Genomic DNA, 25,321 nt, shown 5'->3' on the forward strand with positions numbered 1-25,321 from the left:
CGCAGGGAGCGCGCACGGTGCGCGCCGCCCCGCGCCCCCCGCCCGGCGCCGCCCCCGCCGTGGCGGGCGGCTGAAGGCAGAGCGCGGACAGACCCCGCCGCAAAGCCCCCGGCCCACAAAGCGCCGGGCCCCTCCCACGGCACGGTGAGGGACCCCCGCCGGGAGCCGCCCCGCCGCACCGGGAGCCCGGCTGCGAGGCTCGCACGCCTCTGCTTTGAACAATGGGGCCCCGCGCTCCGCCTCCGTGCACAGCAGCCCGTCTGCGTGCCTCGCGGATCGGCCAGCGCTGCTTTGAGGAGCGCAGCCATCGCTGTGCACGCCCGGTGCGGACGGGTTGTCGGCAGCCGTGGCACCGAGCGCGCTGTCAGCCTGTCTCGGCCATTAGGGCTCACGCCGCTGAAATGGCCAGGCTGGCTGAGCTCGGCCCCTGGGCACCAGGTTGAACGCTGCTGATGCTTAACGCAAGATTGGAACCCGGGGAAGCCGGGGATTAAATTCACACCTCGCTCAAGGCAAGCCTTTGGAAATGGTGCACAATACAAGCGTGCAAAAGATGGCTTCCCACTTCTCGTTTCTATACGAACCGGCATTTTATCATAAATACAACCGAGAAAAAAAACTGAGCGCTGCCTCCTCTTCAAAAAGCACACGTTTAAGAAAACAGACGCCTACAATTTATTGCAAGCATTCGTTAACAGCTCTAGGTATGCAACAAACATTCAAAATTGTACAAAGTCTGGCTTTACACCAGCTGCTTCAGAGCATTATGACAGATGAAGCCCACATGTACTTAACCACGCACATTTCAGAAGTTATTTTTACAAAGAAAAATGAGCAAAATTATCCCAACTATATGTCAGCATCTATATTTTAGTACCAGATTTTGGGCAAATGCTGTTGGTAGACTGATGTTCTGAAAATTTTCAAATATACCAAGTCCTGTGATGCACAAAAATAGGTGCGCTTTTTAGAGCATTACTCATAATAGCAAGCCATTACCAAAGCCAGTGCTATAAATGTTTCCGTTTCATATTTAGCTGAAACCCAACTGTCTCTTTGAACATCCCAAACCCATCTGCTGGCAACCTAAAGGAAAGAAAAGATAAAGCCATTTGTGAGATTATATATAGCACAATTTTTATACTTTAAATAACACGTGCATTACATAAATGCTGACATAATTGCATTATGAGAGCCACAAGTAGTAAAAGCAACTGCAAAATGACAGTGAAAATGAACAAATGCTATCTGATATGAAAATATATATTCTTGCTTCACATTAAAGCTCCCACCCCGGTTGACCCAGAAACATCTACACCAAAAACTCAGCTCTGTCATGTTCACTTGTTACCACTTTAGCATACTGTAACAGCATCCCTTCAAACATGACATCGACAGACACCATTTCTGGCAACAAATCCAAGTAAAAAGTGATTGCCACTTCCACCTCTACCAGTATACTTATGACTATTTACTGGGCTCTCATTTTTTTGGTAAAATTCTTCTGAAAGCTAACGTGTAAATTCACTGCTAAAATAAATATAATCTTCAAGAGAAAAAAAAAAAAGTTAATTTGGAACATTTCAGTAATCCATCTTTCTCCTACAGCTCTACACCCATATAGTACGAATTAGGAAGCAATGTACTGCACCACGGCTCCAGGAAAAGTGAGTAGATGTAGGACCTTCATAGACTAGCCTCAGACAGAATCCCTTCAAACAGTATTTCACAGAAGCCATTAAGAACAAGGTATGACTTCACCTGAGCAAAACACCAGGTTTTAACACCAGCTGCAGTTCAACTACTACAAGTGTTTTCTAATTCTCAGCAAGAGACCAAAAAGTGTGCTGAAGGCCGAAGAGAGCTTGCGACACATGTAAATTATCACACAACACAGGAAAATTGCAGTCAAATAAATAGTTTTGTTTTGGTTGTACCAAGTTCAGGTCACTGTTGTCCCAGGTGTAGTCCCGGGAGTATCCATTTGGTGGCAGCTCCAGTTAAAACAGTTTCCACTCCTTTCCTTGGCACCTATTCCTTCCCGTATCACCCCCTGGCACAACTGCACTGCATTTTACGCTGACATTTGATGACCTAACTGGAGATCAAACGTCTCTAGAAATAGAGGAGGAAAAAAATATTCACTGATGTCATGCAATTGTACTGGCACAGCACACAGTGGAAATAACCGGTTGATAGAGAAAAACAGCATGGGCTCCTTACCACTGTTACTGAACTCAAAACAAAACAAACAAACAAAAAACAACCTAAACTAAACACACACCTTAACAGGGTTAGTCAGAAACACAGCAGTGCCTTTGTCACCTAGTATACTACTTCCCTAAGGAACCTAAAAGCTCCAAGACTACTTCATGTTACATTGCTCCATGTGGATTAATGCCTAGGAGATAACATACACTCCTAAAAATTACTTTCAATTTGCAAAAGGTATTAAGAATAATTCGTTTGCTCACATGTATGGCTTGACCTGCCTTTTCCACAATTAGCACTGATACCACGTACTTATAACGGTCAAAGCCCATTTCCTTCGTAGCTGTTAATATCTCTTCAGAGATTGAAGCACACAAGGAGGGACTAGAAACTGCATCATATTTGTCTTGTTGAAGTTTATTCTATCAAAAACAATTTTGAAAGATCTTAGTTTTCATCCAGGTAGTTCTTTGCAAGAAACTTTTACAGGTATTTTCATTAGAAAAAATAAGGAGTAGAATAGACTGTAAAATATAGCTGCTCCTCTCAAACAGCAAAAGCTGCACTATTTTTAATATGAAATGCTTTATCTATTTTTTGAAAGTTACAATTACACATATACAGCCAATCTCATTTCAACAAACAGGGATGTATTATTCTCCAGTACTTAGGCTCAGTTCACTGGAAAATAGTTCTACAAATACCTGTTCCATATATTGAAGGCCTGTCCTCAGAATTACAAGAGTTAGTCGTAACTTTTCAAGATATCAGTAGCAGCTACATTTTAAGATTGTTCTCATTATTTTCTGCTTAATTTTTATGTGTGGCAGTCAGACTGTCAAGGACACCAAGCATATGTTATGCTGGTCAAGTGACATTAATAGAACCAATCAAAGTAGAATTTCACAAATCCAAGATCAGGATCTTTGGATATCCAGATATTTTGGAGGCCAGGGTACTTTGAATTGTACTATAGCTTACTTCGATTAGAAATGGGTAAGAGTTTAAGCTTCAGCTCCATCTGAACAGCACATGCTTAGTGGCTAACTCGCAGAGGGCCTTCTGCACCTTGTGAAACATAGCACATTTATACTATATGTGTGCCAAAACTTAAGTCTGCAGACATTTATGCCTATGTTTTAAGTTCATATTAATGGAACAGTGGAAGTTGCTTAATCTTTGCAAGACAAACTGCTGTTGAAAAAAAAAAGTAGAAAATTCATTTAAAAAGTACTATACCGTTAGTATTGCTTGAGCTTTGTCTCTTACTAAATAATCCCGAAATTTATTATAGGACTCCAGTCTGTATGTATTAGCATATTTTATCTTTGCCCTACTAGCTCTGAATGGCAGTCGCCTAGTTTTTGTTGAATCACTGAAATATTCTTCTTCCAGGGGAGCTAAAGGTTCATAAATAGATTGCTTCCGTTTTCCTTTCATCTGTGCAAAAATAATAAGAAAGTCTGCATTAGATGTAAATGGCTTAGTGTTTTACAGGCTCTAAATGATACTTTATGGTATATAGTTACGAGGAAAAAAACAGTCTGTTATGAAAAAGCAGAAAAGCTAGAAATTTCACATCTTTTCCTCTGGCTGTTTTGAGACCTTTGCTTTCACTGAAAAAGAGAATGGTGGTTAACTTCTGTTCAATTTTCATTTATTTTCCAATGAAGCCTCAATTAAGTTTGTATTTAAAATCAGTCAAGCAAGTATGCCATACTAGCACTCTGCATTCACTCCATTTTATAGGGGGGAAAAAAAAAAAATACCAACATGTGCCTGAGACTGTTAATCACAATTTCAAGCTTTTCATTCAAAAATTATACACAAAATCCAAAATATATGCTTGGTTCATTTACTAGGAAATTTTACTTGTTCTCACTGCTGTGATGCTACTAAATAAACGCCTTATGTATTAATGTCTTAATTTGCTCATTAAAAAGAAAAAGATACTTTCATCTGCAAGCTTTGTAATTTTGTTTGGAACTTCAAAGCAGAGTAATAATTCTTTATGTGTCATGAGAACTCTGAAGATCCAAGTTTTCTCCCCATCCAGCTCATGCAATATCATTCTTTTAATACACATAACAAAACTTGGCCTTCTATGAATGCAAGCAGCAAGTCTGATGATGCATACAGATGTCATCACCTGCTGTCCTCCACAGTTGGCTTAAAACACAACTGTAAAACAATAACAAAAGACAGAGACAGAAAAGCACGTGGTACCAATGAGATTGTAACAACTGCTACAGACCGTGGTCTTCAATACCAGCTACCTCCTAACCACATTCCAGTTTTGCTGATTCTTCAGCCCCTTGCTCCACTTTCTTACTACAGAGAGAACTTAGGCCAGAGAAAATCATCAGCTACTTGTCAGAAGAGAGCATGAGGGTGATATAACACCCCAGGGAAAGGCTTACGTTAAAAGGCATAGGGAAAAAAGTACATTTGTGGGTAACAGAAAGTTCTAATAATAACTATTTGAAAAGATGCACTACTTTGGGGTTCACAAATCTTTCAGTCAGAGGAGTTTGAGAATAAGGGATGCAATGCAGTCTCTTCCTTATGATATTGCTCATTAGCCATGTTGACACTAGAGACATTACCTACATCTCTCTCCCAGTTCCTCACTGTTAGATAACTCTGCTACAAACTAGTGATGTTGGCAGCCCTAATGCAAATTGGCTGCAGGTGTTTGTTGTTACTATGCCAACAGCACAAGCTCTGAATAGTACTGACACTACACTAAAATGGAAGGAGCAGACAAATTTGCACTGAGGCTGTGGACACTCATTGTCAGAAACTCAGAACTATGAAGGTTAAGCTATGAAAGCTGTAGCGCCTATCTGCTTATCCCATGTCCTCTAGCAGGAGGGAAAAAAAAAGTGAAAGGAAAAACGAAAAATCAACTCTGCTATCTGAGCTTCCCAGATGAGTATCCCAAACTTTTTCAGTATAACTGAGTCTGTGAAAATGGTTACAATCTAAACAGCAACTCTTCGCTATTGTGATTGAATATGAGTCACAAGATCTTCAGCCTGTACAATTGCAGACGGAAGAAAATTTGTGCACCCAACTTCAAATGGTGCTATTAGAAGCTTAACTGCTATTAGCAGTGACAAAAGTTTCCATAAACGTTTCTTCATTTGCTAATGAGGTAACCAAAATCCTTATTGATCTCTCTGCACAGTTTTATCATTATGATTGTATTAACCAAGACTTTCAATGGGTTAATAAGTAAATCCACTTCTGTATTTCACCATACAAACACTAGACGGTACGATTTGCTTCTTCATGTGCATTATTAGCGTGGGATTCCAAGTTCTAGCACAGTGTTGGAGGTCGGACTCTTCTCACAGATAACCAGTGACAGGACTAGAGGGAATGGCCTCAAGTTGTGCCAGGGGGAGGTTTAGGTTAGAAATTAGGAGACATTTCTTCTCAGAAAGAGTGGTTAGGCATTGGAATGGGTTGCCCAGGTAGGTGGTGGAGTCACCGTCCCTGGGGGTGTTCAAGGAAAGGTTGGACCTGCTGCTTAGGGACATGGTTTAGTGGCTGACATCGGTAGTAGGGCGATGGTTGGGCCAGATGATCTTGAAGGTCATTTCCAACCCTAATGATTCTATTCTATAATTCTCAGTGTTGCCGTTACATTTCTATCGAGCCTCTACATCCTTCTGTAAAGGCCCTATCGAAGCCAGACAACCTGGTTTCACATGGGCTGTACAGAAGTCAGCTCTCACGGTACTGGACTGTGCCGTGCTGGCTTAACTTTGGGCAGGCAGGAGCTCGTACACCGAGGGATGAGAGCCTCCGCCACTTGGACAAAACACCACTTCTCAACAGGTCGGCTTTAACACCTGCGACAGGGCCACCAAAGCGGTGGCGAAGCGGCCACCCCGCCAACCCCCCGGGGTGCACGCCGCCGCCGCTACAACCGTTGCCGCCACCTTCACACCCTCCAGCAGCCGGCCCGGCCGCTCTCGCTGGGCAACCGACAGGCTCAGGCGCCGCTCAACCTTGGGACGCGTCTCCATGGCTCAACGCAGGCCGGGGGCCAGTGGTGCTGGCCAGCCCTCGCCTCCTTCCCGGCCGGCAGTGTGGGGCCGGGCGGGGCCTTCCGTCGGGGCCCGCAGAGCGCCGTGACGTGGGGCGCGGGGCGGGCAGCAGCGAGGTAATGGCCGCCGGACTGCGGCGGAAGAGGGGGGAGAGGGAAGCGCTACTTCGGCTCTTGGCTCCCCGCCGCCTTATATTCGGGGCACCGGGGGGTTGCCGCGGTCCTCTGGGCTTTGCTCTGATGCCCGGCCTCTGCTGGAGAAGCCTGGGGCGCCTCGGAGCGACGCGAAAGGCTGAATTTCGTGGTTTGTGAGCGCTTGGGGTTGGTGGGGAAACGCGGGCGGGGTGCTCCCGATGGCAGCTGGTAGCGGGTCCGTGTAGGAGCGGGGGTGTTTGTGGCGTTACCTGTGCAGTTTCGTAGCGATTCCCTAAAGCCTTGAATTCAGAAAATAGGTCTTGTGAGTCTGAATTCATAATTAAAGAGCGTGTTGCGTATGTTTATTTAACGCTAAACCCCTTGCATTTTTATTGTCATCCTTTGTTTTTAAGCAATTTCTTAACTTTCTTTTATGCCTCTTCAATGGAGAAACTTTTTTACTAAGTCAGAAATATATTCTTTCCCATTAGTGTGAATGGTTCTAATTTTTGCATATTCTTTCATATCTATGATATATATCTTTCATTCTATCTTTTTGCATATTCAGTATATGCTTCTGAATGAGTCTAAGTTTACATTTAGACAAAGATGCAGTTAGTATTTATATTTGGATTGTTTTACCATTACTACCAGCTCATACAGAATTTACTTGCTCTTTTCTTGCTGGTAGCAGGAGACTACTGAAGCGCTTGGTTTTGCTTGAAGTAACATCAATTTCTGCACAAAGGTCAGAGATTTTGCAGAACATATGTACAGGCTGTGATCTTTTTCTTCTGTCTTCAGGCAATCACAGAATGGTTTAGGTGGGGAGGAACCTTAAAGATGACCCAGTTCCAGCCCCCTGCCATGGGCAGGGACACCTCCCACCAGAGCACCATCCAACCTGGCCTTGAGCACTTCCAGGGATGGGGCATCCACAGCTTCTTTGGGCAGCCTGTGCCAGGGCCTCACCACCCTCTGAGTAAAGAATTTCTTCCTTGTCACTAGCTTGGTAGATGTAACCATTCAGAAATACACCAAACTGGTATATGCAAATAAGAGTAATTCTGTCCCTCCTCCTCCTGACTTTTCTACAAAGTGGCTCTGCTCAGAGAATTCCTTTCATAATATGTATAGATGAAAATTGCGTTCCAAAACTTAATCTGTTTACAGATTCTGTATTACTTGTTTACAGATCCTATATTGCTATCTGTGTATCTGTGCTTACAGGTATCCTTCAATAATAATTTGCTTGTTCTTACATACTTTCTTAATGCAAGAACCTTTTTCGTGTGTTCTAGATGGCACTCCCAGACTCAGTCAGTACTTGTCTTTCTCCACCTGTGCATTACATGATTTGCAAACTTGGATTTGAGAAAAAAGACATCTATGATATTAATTATATTGTGTCTGAAAATGGAGAAGTACATTGGCAAGCCGTTACAGAGCATTTGCATTACCTTGAATCAGGTTGGTGTTTACCTTCTGTAGTAATGATACATAAAGACTGATGTAGAATCTCTACAGTTGATAGTACTACTGGCTTAGTCATAACATTTTATTACAGTATAGCATCAGTTTCACTTGCTAGAGTATGTATATTACTTATCTACAAGGAGCTTTAAACATTTCATCCATGTTTATTATTTAGTTATTGCTAACTTCTAAGATTCATGTAATCTGCGCTGCATAGGTAGCTCCTCCTTCCTTATTCTGCTCAGTTCACAGCTCCTTGTGTGTTTATGTAGGAGAGAGGCAGAACTGAATCTCTTGCCTCATAATTGGTTTCTTCTATGCTGTTTATATACTTTTTGCAGTAAATTTAAAACACCTAGGAGCCATCAGTAATCTTACTATTGCTTCAGTTCTTATTTTCCCAAGTTTCACTTCTGTACGTAGTTTGTAATTGTTTGTTAAGCAAAACAAAATATCTGTGTCCTGATGAACTGGCTGATTTTTCGTTTGGCAAACTGTAAGCTTTTAATAATTTCCAGAGATGGTAAAAATGATAGATATATCTGCCTCAAGCAATATTTTTCAGTGAATCAGAAGAATATATTTTGCTTCAAAATGTCCCACCAAAGAAAAGCAATGATACCACTCTATAAGCACCACATCCCTCTGCATTCTTTAACAGGTGTAAGTGGTGCAATTTGGTCGAGGCTTCTGAGCCTGCAGTAGCTTCCAATTTGGTTGTATAGAATTATTGTACTCTTTCACTAATAGGTTCTTCCCCTTTCAAAGAAAATAGAACATAATAATCCCCTTTAATTCCATATGTTCTTGCATTAAGTCTTTTTTATTTTGTTTTGGAGAAGGCTTTTGATCTTACCTGGTTTCACACTACACTTTTCCGTAGTTCATTTGTGTGCTCTTTTGGACAGTAAATTGTAGTGTATCAGTTGTGTTAAAATAATCTGGATAAAATTGTTTGAGCTAAATATATACACGGGCTACAGGAGGTTTTACTTCTTATGGTTTTTAAAATATTGGACCTTTGTAGGTTTGGTATTCTAATCACCTTCTGTTTTTCAATTGAAGATCAAAGTGTGGATTATGTCAAAAGTGTACAATCACTTGGACCTATATGTGAATCCGTTAATTTGCACTTTAAATCTCTGACCAAAGAGCAATTTGTAGTTCAGTATGCAGTATGGTTCCGCTGGACAAACTACGTGGAGGTATGGAAATGTCTGTTGACAGTTTGTATTTTGACACGTGATCTCATTGTGGAAGTTCAGTATAAGAATACACAATAGAGATCAATGAACCAAAATGATTAGAATTTGTAACTAATTGTCCTTCTGTGATACATTGTCACTTCTAATTTTCCTGACTCTATGGTTAGATTTTATATATGCTGCCACAAAAAGAACACCTGGTGTTTTGGGCCTGTTCTAACCTAAGATGGTAGGATTTTTTTTTTCTGTAAAGACTAATAATAGGTGTCTAATATCAAATACTACTGTGTAAAGTTAGTTATAATGTTTCTTTAGATATGAGCCTATAGATAAGTTGTGATCAAAAATACAAGAGATGGGCTAGGGAAGTAGCCCTCCAGACATCTACAGTTTTATCACCGTGGCATGGTTTTCATTTTGTAGTTGCATAATGACAATCACAGGGGAATATTTAGGTCATGTTTTTGTGTTCCTTTGACAATTTGATTTCTCCTTCTGAATATTTAATGCAACGTTCTTTGTCTTTTCCCCACAAATCACAGTTATTTCTTGAAGTATTTGATGTTCTACAATATGCACAAGCTACTCAAGTTGCTCTTGGCTTAATGAAGCTAACATCATGCTTGGAGAGAGCTTTGGGTGATGTAAGTGCCACCATGTGTATTCAATTGCAGATTTCATTTTATAAAATGAGAACGAGCTCTTGGATTTAATTGCACTTTGGAACACTGAAATTACCCTGTAATGTAGTAGTACACAGTAGCATAGCAACACCTGCAGTTGGACAGATGTTCTTTTCTGGATCCAGTTGTGCTAATGGAAGTGTTCTGGTTCCCCTTCACCTGTGCTGGTAGAGTTGATTGTGTGAATGCACTCACTAACTAATTTCATTTAAAAAAAGGAATGTTTGCTTAATCTGTGTGCATATAGTAGGTCTTTGCTGCTCTGAATTATTTAACTGAAACAGAGCAGCGTGCTTTCCACAGATGACCTGATGATGTATTAATTTCTGTGAGGAGAGGCAGGAGCAAACATGGGAGTGGGCTGCTGGAGAACTTTCCTTAACACCCTGATTGTTTTCAGTAGTGAAAATGATTACTGGATAAAATAGTCAAGCTCTGTGTTTGAAATACAAAGAAATATACTGAATTATTTATGCTTTAATTGCTTTTACTTTTTCTTCTTCTTTAATAGGTATATTTACTGATTGGTAAAGATTGTCCCTTCCTTCTAAGAGATTTGCTTGCTTCTGAGCAGCTTGCAGTTGTTTTTGGACAAGATGTAGTAAGTGCATAGTTTTGAAATAAGTAACAACTACAGAGCTGTCTTTTTTTTTTTCCCGGGTTTCCAAACATAACCTTTGCTTGCACTGCAAATTTTGTAATATATTGGGAAAATTTTCATTACGTCAGTGTCACAGAAAATCTGGGAGATATATGGCAAAAAATAGTGAATATTATAATTGTAAATGGTAATGATTTCTAAGGCAAGCCCATATGTTTTTACTTGCTTTTCTACATGAAAAGCCCACATACACAAAATTTCATATATTTGGCAAGGGGTAAGCAAGCCGCAGAGTTGTCTGCCTCTTTTTGAGTTGTACTATTGAAAATACACACTTAATAAGCAGCTTCTAATAAGCTGTGTTTCTCTTCACTGCCACTGTAGTAAAATGGTTTATAACATTTACCATACTACTTTTTTTTTTCAATAGAGAAAAGTAGTTAGCCCATTCCCATTTACATAAAAATAATAAAACAAAATTCTGATGACATTTACCCTCTTGTGTAAACAAAGTAGATGGTCTTTCTCATACAGTTTTACAAATATAAATTTTTTGTTAGGACTGAGTATAGGTTGTATCTTGTTAGCCAGTCTAGTAGTTTTATAAGGATTATTTCTGGAATTCTTAGAGGCATGTGGAAAAGTTCAATTCTTATAGTTAAAACAGTTTCCCTTTTTGTTTGATAGTGGTCTGGGAATACAACTTTGAATGCAAATTCTGCCTTTTTTATGTAAATTTCTGCTAAATCATTGTGTATTTATGTGATAAGTAAGAGCTAAATTTGATCTTATTTGTTTTCCTGTCATAATTGTCTAGGATGTTTGTAAGTTTTATTCTTTCCTTATTGTATTCTATAGCATGTACAAAAAAGTTAAGATTTCCTTTCAGTACCTTTGGGATTTGCAACTAGTTAGTTGCCATTACTGTGACAAGCTGTGCCCAGTCATTTTGACAGTAGGCATTATAGTTTCTCAATAACTTCTCAAATTTCCTGTCAGGGAAAGACACAAGGTAATAAATAATAAATTTCTTCATGTAGTAATCATTTTGTTTATTAATTAGATGGATGTACTAAGGGTATTCATTGGATCACCGTATGGTCTGAATCTTCGTAATGTTTTGTGGCATGGGTTTGCATCCCCACAAGAAATTCCTGCGAAGTAAGTTAATAATAAAAAAAAAAAATTCTTATCAGTCAGATTGACAGTTCCTGAAAAGCAATTAGTAAATTTTAGTATTTTAGTACTGTGTCCTAAGGCCTTTGGCAGTATCCTGACAATTTTCTGCTGCTGCTGTTTTTGGAATTGGATTTCCATAGAATACTTAAGCCATTATGAAACTGGTCAGTTTTAGGACCAGTGTGTTTTACTAACAGGAAAACTGAGAAAACTTAAGGTCTTTTGTGAAACACAGTTCCTTGTCTGTTAGGACAGTCAGGAATAACTTGGAACAAAAAGCAGGTTGGAGGAGCAGCAGCAGCAGCCAAGTAGAATACACTGGTGCTTTTTTTTTTCCTAATTCCACATTTTGTCATGCTTGTAAATGTAGTTAATCATTAAGCGCCCCTACTCAAAAGGGATGGGTAGAACAGGTACTGGATCTTTGAAAGAGCAGAAGAAACCTTTGTCCCCAACCCACAAATGTGGATTTTTTTCAATAGATTTAGTTATGTAGACTTTTCTAATATGTTATGGTATTCTCCCTAGATATTGTGCTATCCTGCTTTTTTTAACTGCAGGATTGGGTCAGTTATTACAGACATATCTTCTGAAAACTAAATCTATTTTAGTACATCGACCTTATATGACCTTCATTACCTTAGAGGAGCTTGTTGCATTTCCAGGCAAGTATTTAACCTTTAGCTGTTTTTTATTGCTTCATTGTCCAAAAGTGCTGTTGAAAATAATGCAGTTTCCGCAGTTCTAAGATTGAATCTTTTAACTAAAATATCATATGCTGTCTTTAGATGAATCAATTGTGCTTGTAGGACCGCTTTTTAATACAAAAGCAATTCTACTCATTATCGAATCAAAAAATACTGTATTCCAAAATAATTGCAGCACACTGAAATGTGTAACATTACTGCTTATGAAGACTTCACCTATATGTTCCAATCTTTTGATGATGAAAACTTATTTTATTTAATAGTCATACAAAATCTTTAATTTTTTCCTGAATCGGGGGTTTCAGGTGCAAAAGTCCCAGCAGGAGTACTCTGCATATTTCAGGGAAGGTAGTGGTGAAACAGTATGATGCCTCATCTTCAGTACCCTGATGCTTTTCTCAGGGAAGGACCTGAACAGTGTCAGACGAAAATCTCATCACTGTAGTTTCAGACCATATTAGGTGTATTTCCATTGTTTTTAGAGGAACAACAACATATGAGGAATCCTGGTCTATACGGTGGCCATAGTCTGTGCTATTTAATCAATTTCTCAGTGAAACATCTGTTCACGGAACTGAGAATGGGGCTTTTTGAAACCATATCAAGCTGATAATATTCAAATCATCATGTAGTATAAATCCTGTAGCTGTTGGTGTGCTTCAGAAAAACATCTACTACAATTATGTTGCACTTATTTTATGGCTTGTCATGGAATGCGTTTATGATATGATCTTCTAAGTGTCTTTTTCATTATGTGGTAGCATTGAAGTATAAAGTATTTGTTATGCCAACTGTTGGTACAGAAAATCTGATAAAATAGAAACAGTATTTTTAAAATACTATTGTACTGATTCTTAATGAATTAAAGTGATTAAGATACATTATACTTTTTGAAGTATTTGAAGCAGGTGGAGAACATCTCAATAGAAACTGGGGCCAGTTGCTGTGTAATCTTTTAGTCTCAAAAATTGTAGGCATTTTTTACTGTGTTTATGCTGTCACTTAATATTATTAGTAGAAATGCAATCTTATAAACTCAATTTCTGATATGAAATGTATCGTGATTGCTGTTCTACTTGCATAGTTGAAATAAATTGAATAGCTTTTAAGTCTCCCTTTATAAGTGCTAAAGTAATATTTTCAATTAAATGTTAAGAATGAATTAGAAAAATGTAGATTGCATGTAACTTATCAATGTTGTTTTGCTAACTTGCAGATCTTAATCATGAAACACTTTGTGTAGCAGAAGAGCTAGTACAAGTGTCTAATTTTGTATTTAAATCAATGCTACCATTTTGGATGGCTGCTTTAACAGCTTTCAAGCAAAGCAGGTAATAGTTGATTTGTTTTTTCCCTATTTTTAGTCTTGGTCTGTAGTCTTTGGTCTTTCAATTTCTTTAGTCTTCTCATTTCTAGATATTTACTATTTATAGAATACTAGTCAGCAGCACTTGTGGATTCCAAAGCTTTTTGCTAAATCTATTGCCTAAAAACATATAATTATGCATTGTAATGATGGTCCCTCAGAAAGTTTGTGGACTTATTAATTTATTTTGTGCCAACTAGAAATATAGAAATATAAACTATGTATTGAAATCTAAGCTGAGGAACTGCTGCAGATGTAGTGAAGGAGAAGAGCTTTAGAAAGTGAATGGAAGTAACTCTTCAGATATTAACATGTTTTAAAAAAATAGTACATTTTTTTCCATCTTCTATGATCCACCTTTTTGTAAGTTAGTGTCATCTCTGAGCTGATTTGAACTAGGTAGTCAGCTTTTGTTGGGCACAGATGGTCATTAAAATTTGTTTATAAGGTCCTCATTACAAAGGAATTTTGGTCTGGTTTGTTTGGCCTGAAAAAATATCTCTAAGATGGCTCTAATTTCCATTTGGATTATATTTATAAGGGAAGAAAAACCCTTTGGGTATCTCTGTTATTTTTTCAGGTATGCTGACTGTGTGATTCTCTTACTTCCTCAGCTGGAAGTTGGACTCAGATTGCTCTTCACTACAACTAATAAATGTCCAAATCGATTGCTAACAGCTGAGGTAAATTTCTGTCTAGTCAATTAAGATTTAGTACTCACAGGATTTGCAGAATAATTATTCTAGAAGCAAGGTGACACTTGCAGTTTTTCCTCCCCAGAAATTCCAAGAAGTTGTGGAACATCGTTTACAAATTTCCAGTAAAGTTTCACTAACACCTCTTTTTTCCCTTACTAAAAGTGGTCTGAAAAACTACTTGAAGGTTAGTGTTCAAAAACAGTAGTTAAGGGAGGAAAGCAGATCATGTTATGTTTATTAAAAAAAAAAAAAAACCTTGCTAAAAAAATGAGTCCTTTTTTTCTTTTGAGTTTTTTTTGCTATTCATGCACCTCTGGTATCTCACATATATGAATAAGTATAACTTCAGTATGCCTGTCTATTTTGAAAAATCATATAATTCTTAATATCTTTTCCAGCCTTCTGCTCTCTATACCACTTTTGATGAGGTAATTGTGATTTTATTTTTTTAAATATGGATCAGTGAAAGAATTCAAGCATGTGCATGTTTCTCATTAGTAGAGATCAGAAAGCACTTTCTTGTTGTGTTGGATAAGGCATTACTTCTAAATTTTTGCAAATAGAAGATAATGGCAGAAAACATACTTTAAATTTGGCATCCCCCAGAAGGTATCAAAATCAATACAAATTTTAATGAAGAGTTTTTGATTTATTCTAAATGCTTTTATTTTTTTATTTCTTCATCTCAAATAAACATATTCTGCCATTTTCCTAGATGCAGCTATTCAAAATAAATACAAATAAGCCTTGCCAGCAGAAGTCCTCAATTTTACAGCCCTTCTGAATTGTCTCAAATAGTCAAATATTTAATCAGTAGCAAATACACACCTTGTTTCTGGATTGAGAGAAGTATTTGCTTAATATTAGAAAAGCTATTTACTTAGTGTTTTTCCTTTGATTGTTTGGCTTTCAACAATGCGTTTATATTCAAATTACTTTTTCTAGATGCTAAAAAAGCATTTGGATACTGAAGAAATCAACCAGCTTCCTTCAGTTCTTGAAGAACCTGCCATGGCAAGTGTTTTGAAAAATTCTTTTTGTGGTTGTTGTAATTTTGTTTGTTTCTCCTTTTTGTTGGTTTTATTTTTGTTTTCTTTCAGAATAATGATATATTTATGATCATTTATTTATTTATTCCACGTAGCTTATCTCAAGCACCCGAGAACCAAAAGGTTGTTACTTTTTCCACTGTGAAATATACAAAGTAGTACCTGACATGCTACATTTAATTAGGTTCTAAGATTGTCCTGTATGAAGTACAGATGTCTCAGAGGTGTTTGTTCTAGACTTCTGAAGATCATCTGAATAGAGCAGGAGAAAAACTGTTGCCACGTGGGGAAAATTAAAACTGTTTTCTGACTTCCTCTGGGGCACATGTAATACTAGGTGGGCAGATGGCATAAAAACATAGCTGCAAACCTACCAGAGAACATTCTGCATATTGTAACCCAAACGTAACAGTGAACATGAAAACTAGAGGTGTTGAATTTAAAGACTTCTGAGACTGCAAGAAAGACATGAGTTTATTGCACTGAGAGTCAGAGGCAGTGAAGCTTTGTAGGAATTGGGACACAAATTTAAAGGAAATTTGTTGTTACCCTTCATGAAATAACTTGTATGTTAATTTTGAATTTCCTGAGAAGCTAGCAAGATGGACTAGTTGCCCTTTTGTTATGAGCATGGTGTGCATTGTTTTCTCTAAACATCTAAACGCCGTTTTTCCTATAGACACAGTCACATATTTATTTTTCAGATGATATTCTGTACACTCACCACCATTGGTGTGAATTTCCACAGGAATTTCTTTGGGATTTCTTGAACCACCAGGAGGGTCCACGTATAAGAGATCATTTAAGCCATGGAGAGATCAATCTAAAAACATTTCCTAGAGAATTGGCTAATCAGATAGTTGCATTTGCAATTACACTTCTCTGTAGATTCTCAGATGAAGACACAGTTGCTTTTAAGGTAGGGATCAATATTATGCTGTCAGAAGAATTTTCAGTTCTTTTGGGTGCTGAATGTAATTTTAGATAGTGTCATGACTACATATTTCTTTACAGCAGCTTTTCATGGAAATAAAGTGTTCCTCCAAGTAAAAAACTGTGCAAGTATGTTTTTCTAGTATTGTAGTAAAGTAAGTACAGAAAGTTTTCTGGAATAAGTCTTCTTACTGTATCTTAATTTGATTAACTATTCCTTATTTAGATATTTGATCCATAGATTATAGTGATAGTACTATATATGATTTGTCAAATTATATCGATACTTAGCCTGTTTATCAGCTGTATTGTTGGAAAGGTATATAGAACAACTGTAGCTCAGCCGTTGAGGTATGTAATGCTTGAGATTTTCTTTCTCTCTGAGACACTATAATGTTTCAGAAGTGGAGATGCAATTTGTGTCCACACTCTATATTGTGAATTTGTATACACCTTTTGTCTAGCAATACATGTTCCTTAACATTAGCAATTATTACATTCACTGTCACAAATTTCCTGTTCATATTTGGCATTACTTCCTTCAATATGAAACAAAAACCTTTGAGACAAATCTTCCATTTATAATTTGGATCTCTTTTTAGTTTCTCAAGATTTGCATGCTGCTGCATTGAGAGTTCATGGTTACTTTTCTCTCAGCTGCAGTCAGGTTTCGTTGTTGAAATATGCCAAAGAAATCAAGCTTTAAAACCTCATTGTGCTGATTATTGCTTTAATCCCTCAGACATTTGAAATTAATTGACTTCAGTAGTGTAGGTAGCTTGCATAAAGTAAAGCATAAGTCTTAGTCTGCATCCAGTTAGGACAGTTTGAAGAAAATGTTGTATTTTGTCTGCTGACTGTCAACTGTTGATTTTGTAATCAGGAACACATGATCATAAAACCACTGATGAATTGTGCAAGTTGCTACCGTTCTCGATTTCATCCAATTTCCCGACTCAAGAAACAGGTAAATGCTTACAGTCGAAAGCATTTCAGTCCATAAAATTGTGAATCCTTAAAATTAGTCTTAATTACTGTCTTCATGCTTTGATTACCCTAACATAAACCTTAACAATTTGTGTCAGTTTATAAAATTATGACTACTGAACTGGTTACCAATTGTTGCAGTTTTTTTCTAAAATAGCCACTAAGAAAAATAAAATGTTATCTGTCAAAGATAGTACTTTACATACAATTTTTCATGGTACATTTTTGAATCTTAGGTGCTGGAATGTGTGAAGAGCATTCACTTATGGCCTGAATTACCAACAGTGCCTGAGGAACATGTTCAAGCAGTTAAAGGGTACGTATATGCTGTTTATAAAAAAAAAAAAAAAAAAAAAAAAGTAGTTCTCAAAATTATTATGAACAATAGGATTTGAGATGAAAAGTGTCTCAAAATTCTTTACTAGTAAGGTGACAGACACCAAAGAGGTTGTGGAAAGACCCCTTTGTTTTTCTTTTTAAATTAATCTGTGCTATACATATTTGTAACGCAAATATGGTGTAAAAACTACAAGCAATGCACTAACTAGAAGGCAATGAGGAACCATTTGAAAGCAACACAAAGGTGTTAGTGACTCCCTGTTCTGCTTCTGAAGAGATACTGAAGGAGCTGTTAGGAAATTAAACTAGAAATTAAGCCCATCACAGCAAAAACAAAAAGATGTCTCACCAGATGTAAAACAGAAAAGAATTGCTTATTCTGAAAAGGGCTTGGTAACTAAATTAATGGAAGACTTTACACAAGATATTAAATAGGAAATTACACTGATTTAGATCTGACAGGTGAAAATGGAATGCACCAGGCACATACATATTCAGTATGCTTCACAATTTTAATGAATAAGCAGAAGATTAAGAGGAGTTTGAGACTACTGAGACTGAGAAAAGGCTGATTTTAATTGGAGAAGGAAAGTTATACTTAAAGGGAAAACCAAGGCAGTAGAAAGAGGGGTTATCAAATACATTGCTATCCAAAATATCTACATCTGAATCTATGCCATTTAGACAAATGACCACTGTACAATGTTGTCATCTCAATCTTACTTTTTTTAATGTTTTATTTTTTTAAGGTTAGAAGGAAATACTGAAACTAGTTCTTTAATTTTGAAGATGGCTGAAATCCTCTGTCAATTACAGCAATATTTGCCCCAGGATTGCTGTAGTCCAGATGATCCTATCAATAGTGTTGTAACAGAGAGGTAAGTTTGTTTTCCTGGTTCCCACTGTCAACTTCTGCACGTAGCTCAGCACGAGAACTCTCAAACCTAAGTTACTCATTTCCCTGTTTTCAGAACAGTACTTGAAATATTGCGTGTATTTTTCCAATATTGCTGCTGCAACAATGAGACATTGTAGATCTGGGTCTTTATTTAGATTTAGTTTAGAATTCAGCATTGGAAGAAAAAATCAGACTGGCGAAGCAATATATGTAAATATGTATGTGCTGACTAGATTAAGTAAGTTGGCTTTAATCTAAAACTGCATCAGAAATTTTGTTTTAATGTTTGATGTCATAGCTATGCATGGCATTTAAAAATAGTAATATGTCACTACATAATTCTTTTCTTATGTGTTTTAGTAACAAGATTCTGAAATAGAAAATACACTGTTACACTTTTCAGACTTTAGAGGTATATGGGTAGGTCCAGTTAAAACTGACATGGAATAATGATCAAAACAACTTGTCTTTTAATTGGCCCTGTTGTACTCTGAAGAGGTTCATGACTAAATAAACATGATGGAACAAAGTGCTCCTAATCAAACCTATTGGGTATGGGCAGGATAAGGCAAAGAGGATGGTATCCATTGCTTTAAATATATAGACTGTGTGCCTTCCATTTTCTATTCATCAACTTGCATTGTTCTAATTTATTAAAAAGCAGCCCAATTGCTAAACTGGTAAACCATTTTAAGAGTTTTCTGCTTTTATCAGTTTTACTCATTAATGTTTTGCTGAGAGATAATTTTGGTGTGAAGGAGATTAAGAAACAGTTCTGTAAGAACAGTGTTTAAAGTGAAATGTGACACATTATGTTTGTAGATCAGAAAAGGACAGGAGAAGGGTATTTGGTCACCCTAACAATTCATAATCTGGTGCAGTTGATTAAAACAATGGCTGCACCACCTTTATATTAAGAAGTGTTAAGTCTGCTGTTTGTTCTGCCTGTAAGAAAGACAACATACTAGTGGGAGTATTAGTTAATACCATTTGTCTGAGTAAGTTTTGTTATGATAAATGATAATTCATTGTGAATTGAAGTATAGTGGGAGGCTCCAACCACAGCAATGCTCTGATTTGGTATATTCAGTGTATCATTTCAGCTAGACGTTCTTGTTTATTGTCATTGTATTTCTTTGATTTGAAGTGGGAAACACATTCATCACCAGTAATTTTTCAATTGTATTTAGTAAAGCGATAGAGTACACAGAGTGTATAAAGATCTTTTTTCGATCATGAGGTAGGAGTAATTAGTTTTCTAAGTTAAAACATTGCAAATCTAACCATACCAAATATGAAATATATTTCATGTTAGATGCATCTAGCAAAAGATTGAAATTAACAATTACTTCCTCTTTTGGAGGCTGTTGGTAAAACTTTGTGATAAACACATTTGCACACTCTATTCTCCACGACCTGTTCTGGAAGTATTAGTGGTACTCCGTAAAATATGCACACAGTGCCATCAAGTGTCAGAACAAGTTATTACCAGCACTGAGTTGAGATATAAACAGTGGATGAAAAAGACGCTACGTTCTCGCCAAAGGCATAACTATGTACGAATGTTAAACAGGTTGGTTGATGTTTTTTCTTTAGTTTGTGGCTATGTTTATGGTGCTGTGGTATAGTGGCTGCATGCTGCTGTTGCTAGCTTCCAGTGTTTTGTTTTACAAGTTTAAAATACGCAGTGTTTATGTTCTCATTAAAAATTTCAGAGTTAAGTGTCAACACAGGTTTATGTTATGTAGTAATATTGAAATAACAGAAAATCTCAAATTGGAGACCAATTTAATATTGTTGTTTTTTTAGCACTGCTAGACTACTACACTGTAAATTATAAGCTTTCAAATAAAAGTATCATTTAAATGTTAGATTATATGTATATATTTCCTGTTTTTCCTATTTAAGCATAAAAATGCCATTCGAGTTTTACCTGAATGCAATATGTTAAATTGATTTCAAGACTCTACCTACTTCAGTTCTTCTGCTTTTTATCATGGCTGGGTCAGCATCTTTTAGATAGAAGAGAGATTTTTAGGATTCCATTAATTTTGTTCCCATTCACAAGTGTTTTTCAAGGATTTATGAATCTACTTTAAAAACTGGGAAAACTGTGAGCATGATTTTCTTGGCCAGGTTGTATTCCTCAAAACATTAAAACACGTTATTTAAGAAACAGTGTAAACTGACAATGCATATTTGTAATTCAGTTGATCTCCGTTTTATTATCTGTGGGGTAATGGGTTCTGGTGAGGTTTTCTCTGGAGTCTTAATTATATGTATTTCTCTTATATTCCTCTTCTGAGGTTTCATAATTCATAGTCTGTATAGTTTTGATACTTGGCCTGTTTTTGTCTGACTGACTTTTGTAGTCTCTTTTTGTACTATTAAATATCCAACTATTTAGGATGGATCCAGAAGTCTAAGGAATTTTTTATATTAGTGATTTCAATTTAATTTGGATTTAGTTTGTTTATAATTAAATACTTTTCCTTATTTCTAGTATTAAGTTTTTGTCTCCGGTGTTGCGGCTCATCTTACTGTTGATTACTCTGGAAGTAGTCAATGTCCATTTGATTTGTAAGAAGACTCCTTTTGATTATCAGCAGTATCTAAAGTGAGTATATATAACTTATATTGTGATAATTGGGAGTTACGCGCACTCTTTTTGTGGCCATTTGAATAAATTTGATCTGTAATGTAAATCCCGTAAAGAAGAAAAAAAGGAATAGCATGACTTATTGCAGAAGAATTATCATCCTTCTTTCTATCATTAGTCATCAGTTATGTTATACAATGTTCACTAAGGACTAAAATAACTTAGTTGAAAATATGTGGTTCAGTTATTCACATTTTTAATTATTAGACTCCTCCTTAGTATAAACAGAATGATCAAACTGAAAAATTTAGTATATAAAAGCTGTATTTAATATGTTAGTAATTTTACTCCTCGTGTGTCAGTTAACAGACGATTGTATTCTGAAACATCTGACTGAGAAAAGAAAAGCAGTATGGGGAAAATTGTATTACACATTATATGACTGCATTCTTTCTCTGTCACTGTTTAATTGCAGTTCTGAAAATCATTGCTTCTAGCAGTGAGAATGAACAAGTGCATTTCTTTCAGAAGTAGAAGAAAGTAGCAACTTTAAGTCAGGCACTGAGAGCTTTTTATTTTTAAGTCCTTTAATGAGTTTTTCTTCTGTTTTTATTTCTCATAGGTTTTTGAAGTCAGTCTTGCAGTATACTGAGAACTTGGTGACATACACAAGCCCAGAGAAAAACAAGTGGGATGAAACTGAAGAGCTTACAAATAAGGCTTTGATAAAAATAAGGCAATTCAGTGACAGAAAGCTAACGTTAATTCAGTCAGCTACATAAATTAAATAGTTTTAAGGTTATTAGGATATTGTTATATCTTAAGAGTTTTGAAGTCCTCAAACTTGATGAGTCTAAGGTTTAAAAGCAAACTTCATCAGTCATTGTAAAATTTTGGATGCAAAATGTATTGTTTTTATTAGAAGGCTGTTGAGACTGGAGTTCAATAATCAAGCTTCTGAAGAACGAGCTGTTTGCCAAATCCATTGAAAAGGATTGACTGCAAGCCCATTCAGGATGATGCAAGTTCTACTTTAAGTATATTATGTTTTGTAGCTTGATTTTTTTTTATATAAAAAGTTTTTTATTATACTGAAAGCACCTAAGAAAAGAGCATGAATAAAAGCTCTGGAAAAAAAAATCAAATCCCTAAAGATTTATTGTATGTGTTGATGAAATACACTGGAAATAGTTTCAAGTGCTGTGATCAACAGATTAAGAAACAATGAATAGTACAACATTTAAGGTAAAGTAATGCTCATTGACAGCTATAATTGTTTTTATTAGTTCAAAACAGCCAGGTCATGCATGATGTGTGTCATTTGTTTAATTTATCTGCTCATTCCCAATACATATCTAGTTAGTAAGTTAACTGCATGTAAATTAAATATGAACTCTAAAGTGTACACAATCACAGACATGTATTTACTATGGTTCAAAAAGTTATCTTTGCGTTGCATACAAGATTCCTTTGAATATATATATATTTTTTTCAAAATACTTTCTCCCATATTCTTGTCTGCAAAGACTAGAATTTCAAAGGAATGCATCAAGTTAAGAATGGATTCACAGAAGATAACCAATCTCTATCCATTTCTTTCTCCTATGGAGAGCAAAACCAGAGGGTAATGTCTGGAGATCGTTTGATTATACAAACAATTAGAGATTCAAGTTACATTTTAATAAGATTCTTTGACTGGAAATCACAGTGAGAGAATCACTAGTTCAGTGAGGGGGGTAGATATAAAGTAAAATCATGTTGCTTCCTTTATGCTACCCTTTCAATATATTAGTTGTAATTTTGTAATTTAACTATGTCACTTTCCAAGGTTTTTTAGTTATCCTAAAAGTAAAGGATATGAAGAAGTGGGAATTAGAGAAAAAAGGATTTAAACTAGGAATAATTAATTGAATGCAATCTTTGAGCCACAGTATAAAATTTCAGCTTTTTTAACAGCTGAAGTGGCAAATATAATTAAATTTGGAAGATGCATTTTCTATCTGTTGACTTTGCTCAGAAGTGTTAACTTCTGCTAGGCGTAGCTTGGTAGTTACTTTTATGACACTTGCTTTGATGGTGGTAAGTGTTGTAAGGCAAAAAAATATTAAAGCTTTGCCTATTTGTTGAGGAAAGATTAAGAAATTAAAACTCCTAGTGTTTTAAAACTACATAAATAGATGACATACTTTCTCCGTGTTGAAAATATGTTCTTGTACTGAAAAGCACCTTACAGACCGTGTGTATTTTCAACAACATAAAAGTTCTCCTTTTCTTCCTATATTTAAACTTCATTAAAATGATCTTGCACACTATTCTCTTCATCTGTGTTTACCTAAGGAGGAGAGCATTGACAGTTTCTCATTTACTAATTAATGCCACAGATGTGTTTTGCTGCTTTAAGTCTGCAGTAAGAAACATGATGGACTTCTGGCAATTTTGTTTTTCCTACCTCTGAAGCTCCCTGATGGGAACATTGCTACCGTCTATTGGTTAGACAAATCTGGAACAGACTAGGACAATCCAATTAATTCTGTCTTGATGCTGTTATTTCTTAAGACATTTGCAGTAGAGCTGCATGCAAGGCTTATGGTTTCTTCCTGTTGTTACAAGACTTACAGAATAGAGTTGCAGAATAAGTTTATATTCTACAATGCACCTAGGAGAGCAAATGGCAAGAGACATGATAAAATCATTGGTTTTGTCCTTTATCAGTTACTTGAAATGACTTCTCTGCTCCAGTTGTTATCTTTGCCATCTGTTTGGAATCACTTGGAGTTTTAAGATACAGTAGGTTCAGAGTCAGGACTCCCAGTATTCCCAAGAATAAAAGAAGTTTGGAATAACCAAAAGTATCTAGTGGGTACATGCATGAGTAAAGCTGACAAAACACTTGATGTTTAAATGCAAGTGTTCTGATTTTCTGTTGTCCTAAACATAATTCTGGGACTGAGCTGTCCAAAACTGCGCAGTCTCCTGTTAAGTGTATAAATATTTGCTCAGTCTTTTTAAAAATGTTTTTGTTCTTGAAATTTCAAATGTCTAGAAGAGTAGAAAATGTCTTCTTGCAAGTGTGGCATTTTATCCAAGTATTACTTTTGCCAGTTTTATTTCTTGGCCCTGCTCCCTGAGGTCTGCATTTTCCTGAAGGTAGTACAGTGAAGGCGAATAGACATAGGTGCAGAATCTGTAAAGTAGTCTGAGGAAGGTAGTTGAAATACTTTGTTTAAAAAGGATCTCTGAAACCTGGGTAATACTAATGAGGGAGTGAGAATTCTTCAGTTAGTTCTTCCAAGTTCAATTAGTTAACTTGTATTTGTGTGTGTATATATGCATATACATATATTCTATAACGTGTCCACACAGATACATATAAAAAAAAAAAAAAAGCTGTTTGCTTCTATTACTTCCTGAACTTACAAGCTAATGTTAAGCATTCTAACTCAAAAAAAAAAAAAAAAAAAAATTACAGAAATTTTGAAAACATTGAAGAAAATCAGGCATCCATCCTGGCTAAATCAGTGGAATTCATAGAATCATAGAACGGTTGGGGTTGGACCTTAAACTAAGGTGTTGCCCAAAGTGCCCATCCAACCTGGCCTTGAACACCTCCACAGATATTGAAGTGTTCACCACCACCCACAACTTATCTGGGCAACCTGTTCCAGTGCCTCACCACCTTAGGAGTGAAGAACATCCTCCTAACCTCTAATCTAAATCTCCCCTCGCTTAGTTTAAAACAATTCACCCTTGTCCTGTCATTATCTGTTTGAGAAAAAGTTGCTCTCCATCTTTTTTTTATAAACCCCCTTTAAGTATTGAAAAGCTGCATTGAGGTATCTCTGGAGCCTTCTCTTCTGTAAGCTGAACATCCCCAGCTCTCTCAGCCTTTCTTTGTAGGAGAGGTGTTCCAGCCCTCTGATCATCTTTGTGGCCCTTCTCTGGACCTGCTATAATGGGTCCACATCCTTCTTGTGTTGGGGGCCCCAGATGTGGATGCAGTACTCCAAGTGAGACCTCACAAGGGCAGAGCAGAGGGGGATAATCACCTCCCTCCACCTGCTGGCCACTCCTCTTTTGATGCAGCCCAGGGTGTAGTTGGCCTTCTGGGCTGCAAGTGTGTGCTGCCAGCTCATGTCAAGCTTCTTGTCCACCAGAACCCTCAAGTCCTTCTCTGCAGCTGCTCTCAGTGAGTTTTTTC

General features: G+C 36.8%; 2 protein-coding genes across 8 annotated transcripts; one reads left to right on the forward strand and one right to left on the reverse strand.

Moving 5' to 3' along the window:
• Positions 1 to 651: 651 nt before the first annotated feature.
• On the reverse strand, positions 652 to 6,136 carry DYNLT2 (dynein light chain Tctex-type 2). The gene is made up of 4 exons (XM_040551027.1): positions 5,918 to 6,136; positions 3,451 to 3,651; positions 2,475 to 2,633; positions 652 to 1,086 (listed from the first exon to the last, which is right to left on the reverse strand). Exons 2-4 carry the CDS (start codon positions 3,649 to 3,651, stop codon positions 976 to 978), a joined length of 471 nt encoding a protein of 156 aa, XP_040406961.1. The 5' UTR covers positions 5,918 to 6,136; the 3' UTR covers positions 652 to 975.
• ERMARD (ER membrane associated RNA degradation) lies at positions 5,704 to 24,780 on the forward strand. Of its 7 annotated transcripts, none has more exons than XM_040551021.1 (19): positions 6,336 to 6,572; positions 7,095 to 7,151; positions 7,705 to 7,873; positions 8,945 to 9,084; positions 9,627 to 9,728; positions 10,279 to 10,368; positions 11,432 to 11,529; positions 12,076 to 12,212; positions 13,471 to 13,585; positions 14,201 to 14,303; positions 14,717 to 14,746; positions 15,264 to 15,332; positions 16,116 to 16,286; positions 17,184 to 17,267; positions 17,524 to 17,603; positions 18,376 to 18,504; positions 19,888 to 20,097; positions 21,028 to 21,141; positions 21,746 to 24,776. In XM_040551021.1, exons 3-19 carry the CDS (start codon positions 7,705 to 7,707, stop codon positions 21,903 to 21,905), a joined length of 2,001 nt encoding a protein of 666 aa, XP_040406955.1. In that variant the 5' UTR covers positions 6,336 to 6,572; positions 7,095 to 7,151; the 3' UTR covers positions 21,906 to 24,776. The 7 variants fall into 7 exon arrangements, with proteins under 7 accessions (XP_040406953.1, XP_040406952.1, XP_040406955.1 ...); XM_040551022.1 differs by having other exon boundaries at positions 7,098 to 7,151; XM_040551018.1 differs by lacking the exon at positions 7,095 to 7,151 and having other exon boundaries at positions 5,705 to 6,385.
• The last annotated feature ends 541 nt before the right edge of the window (positions 24,781 to 25,321 follow it).

Source organism: Cygnus olor, chromosome 3 (assembly GCF_009769625.2).
Source record: "Cygnus olor isolate bCygOlo1 chromosome 3, bCygOlo1.pri.v2, whole genome shotgun sequence".
In the NCBI taxonomy this organism is placed as follows: domain Eukaryota; kingdom Metazoa; phylum Chordata; class Aves; order Anseriformes; family Anatidae; genus Cygnus; species Cygnus olor.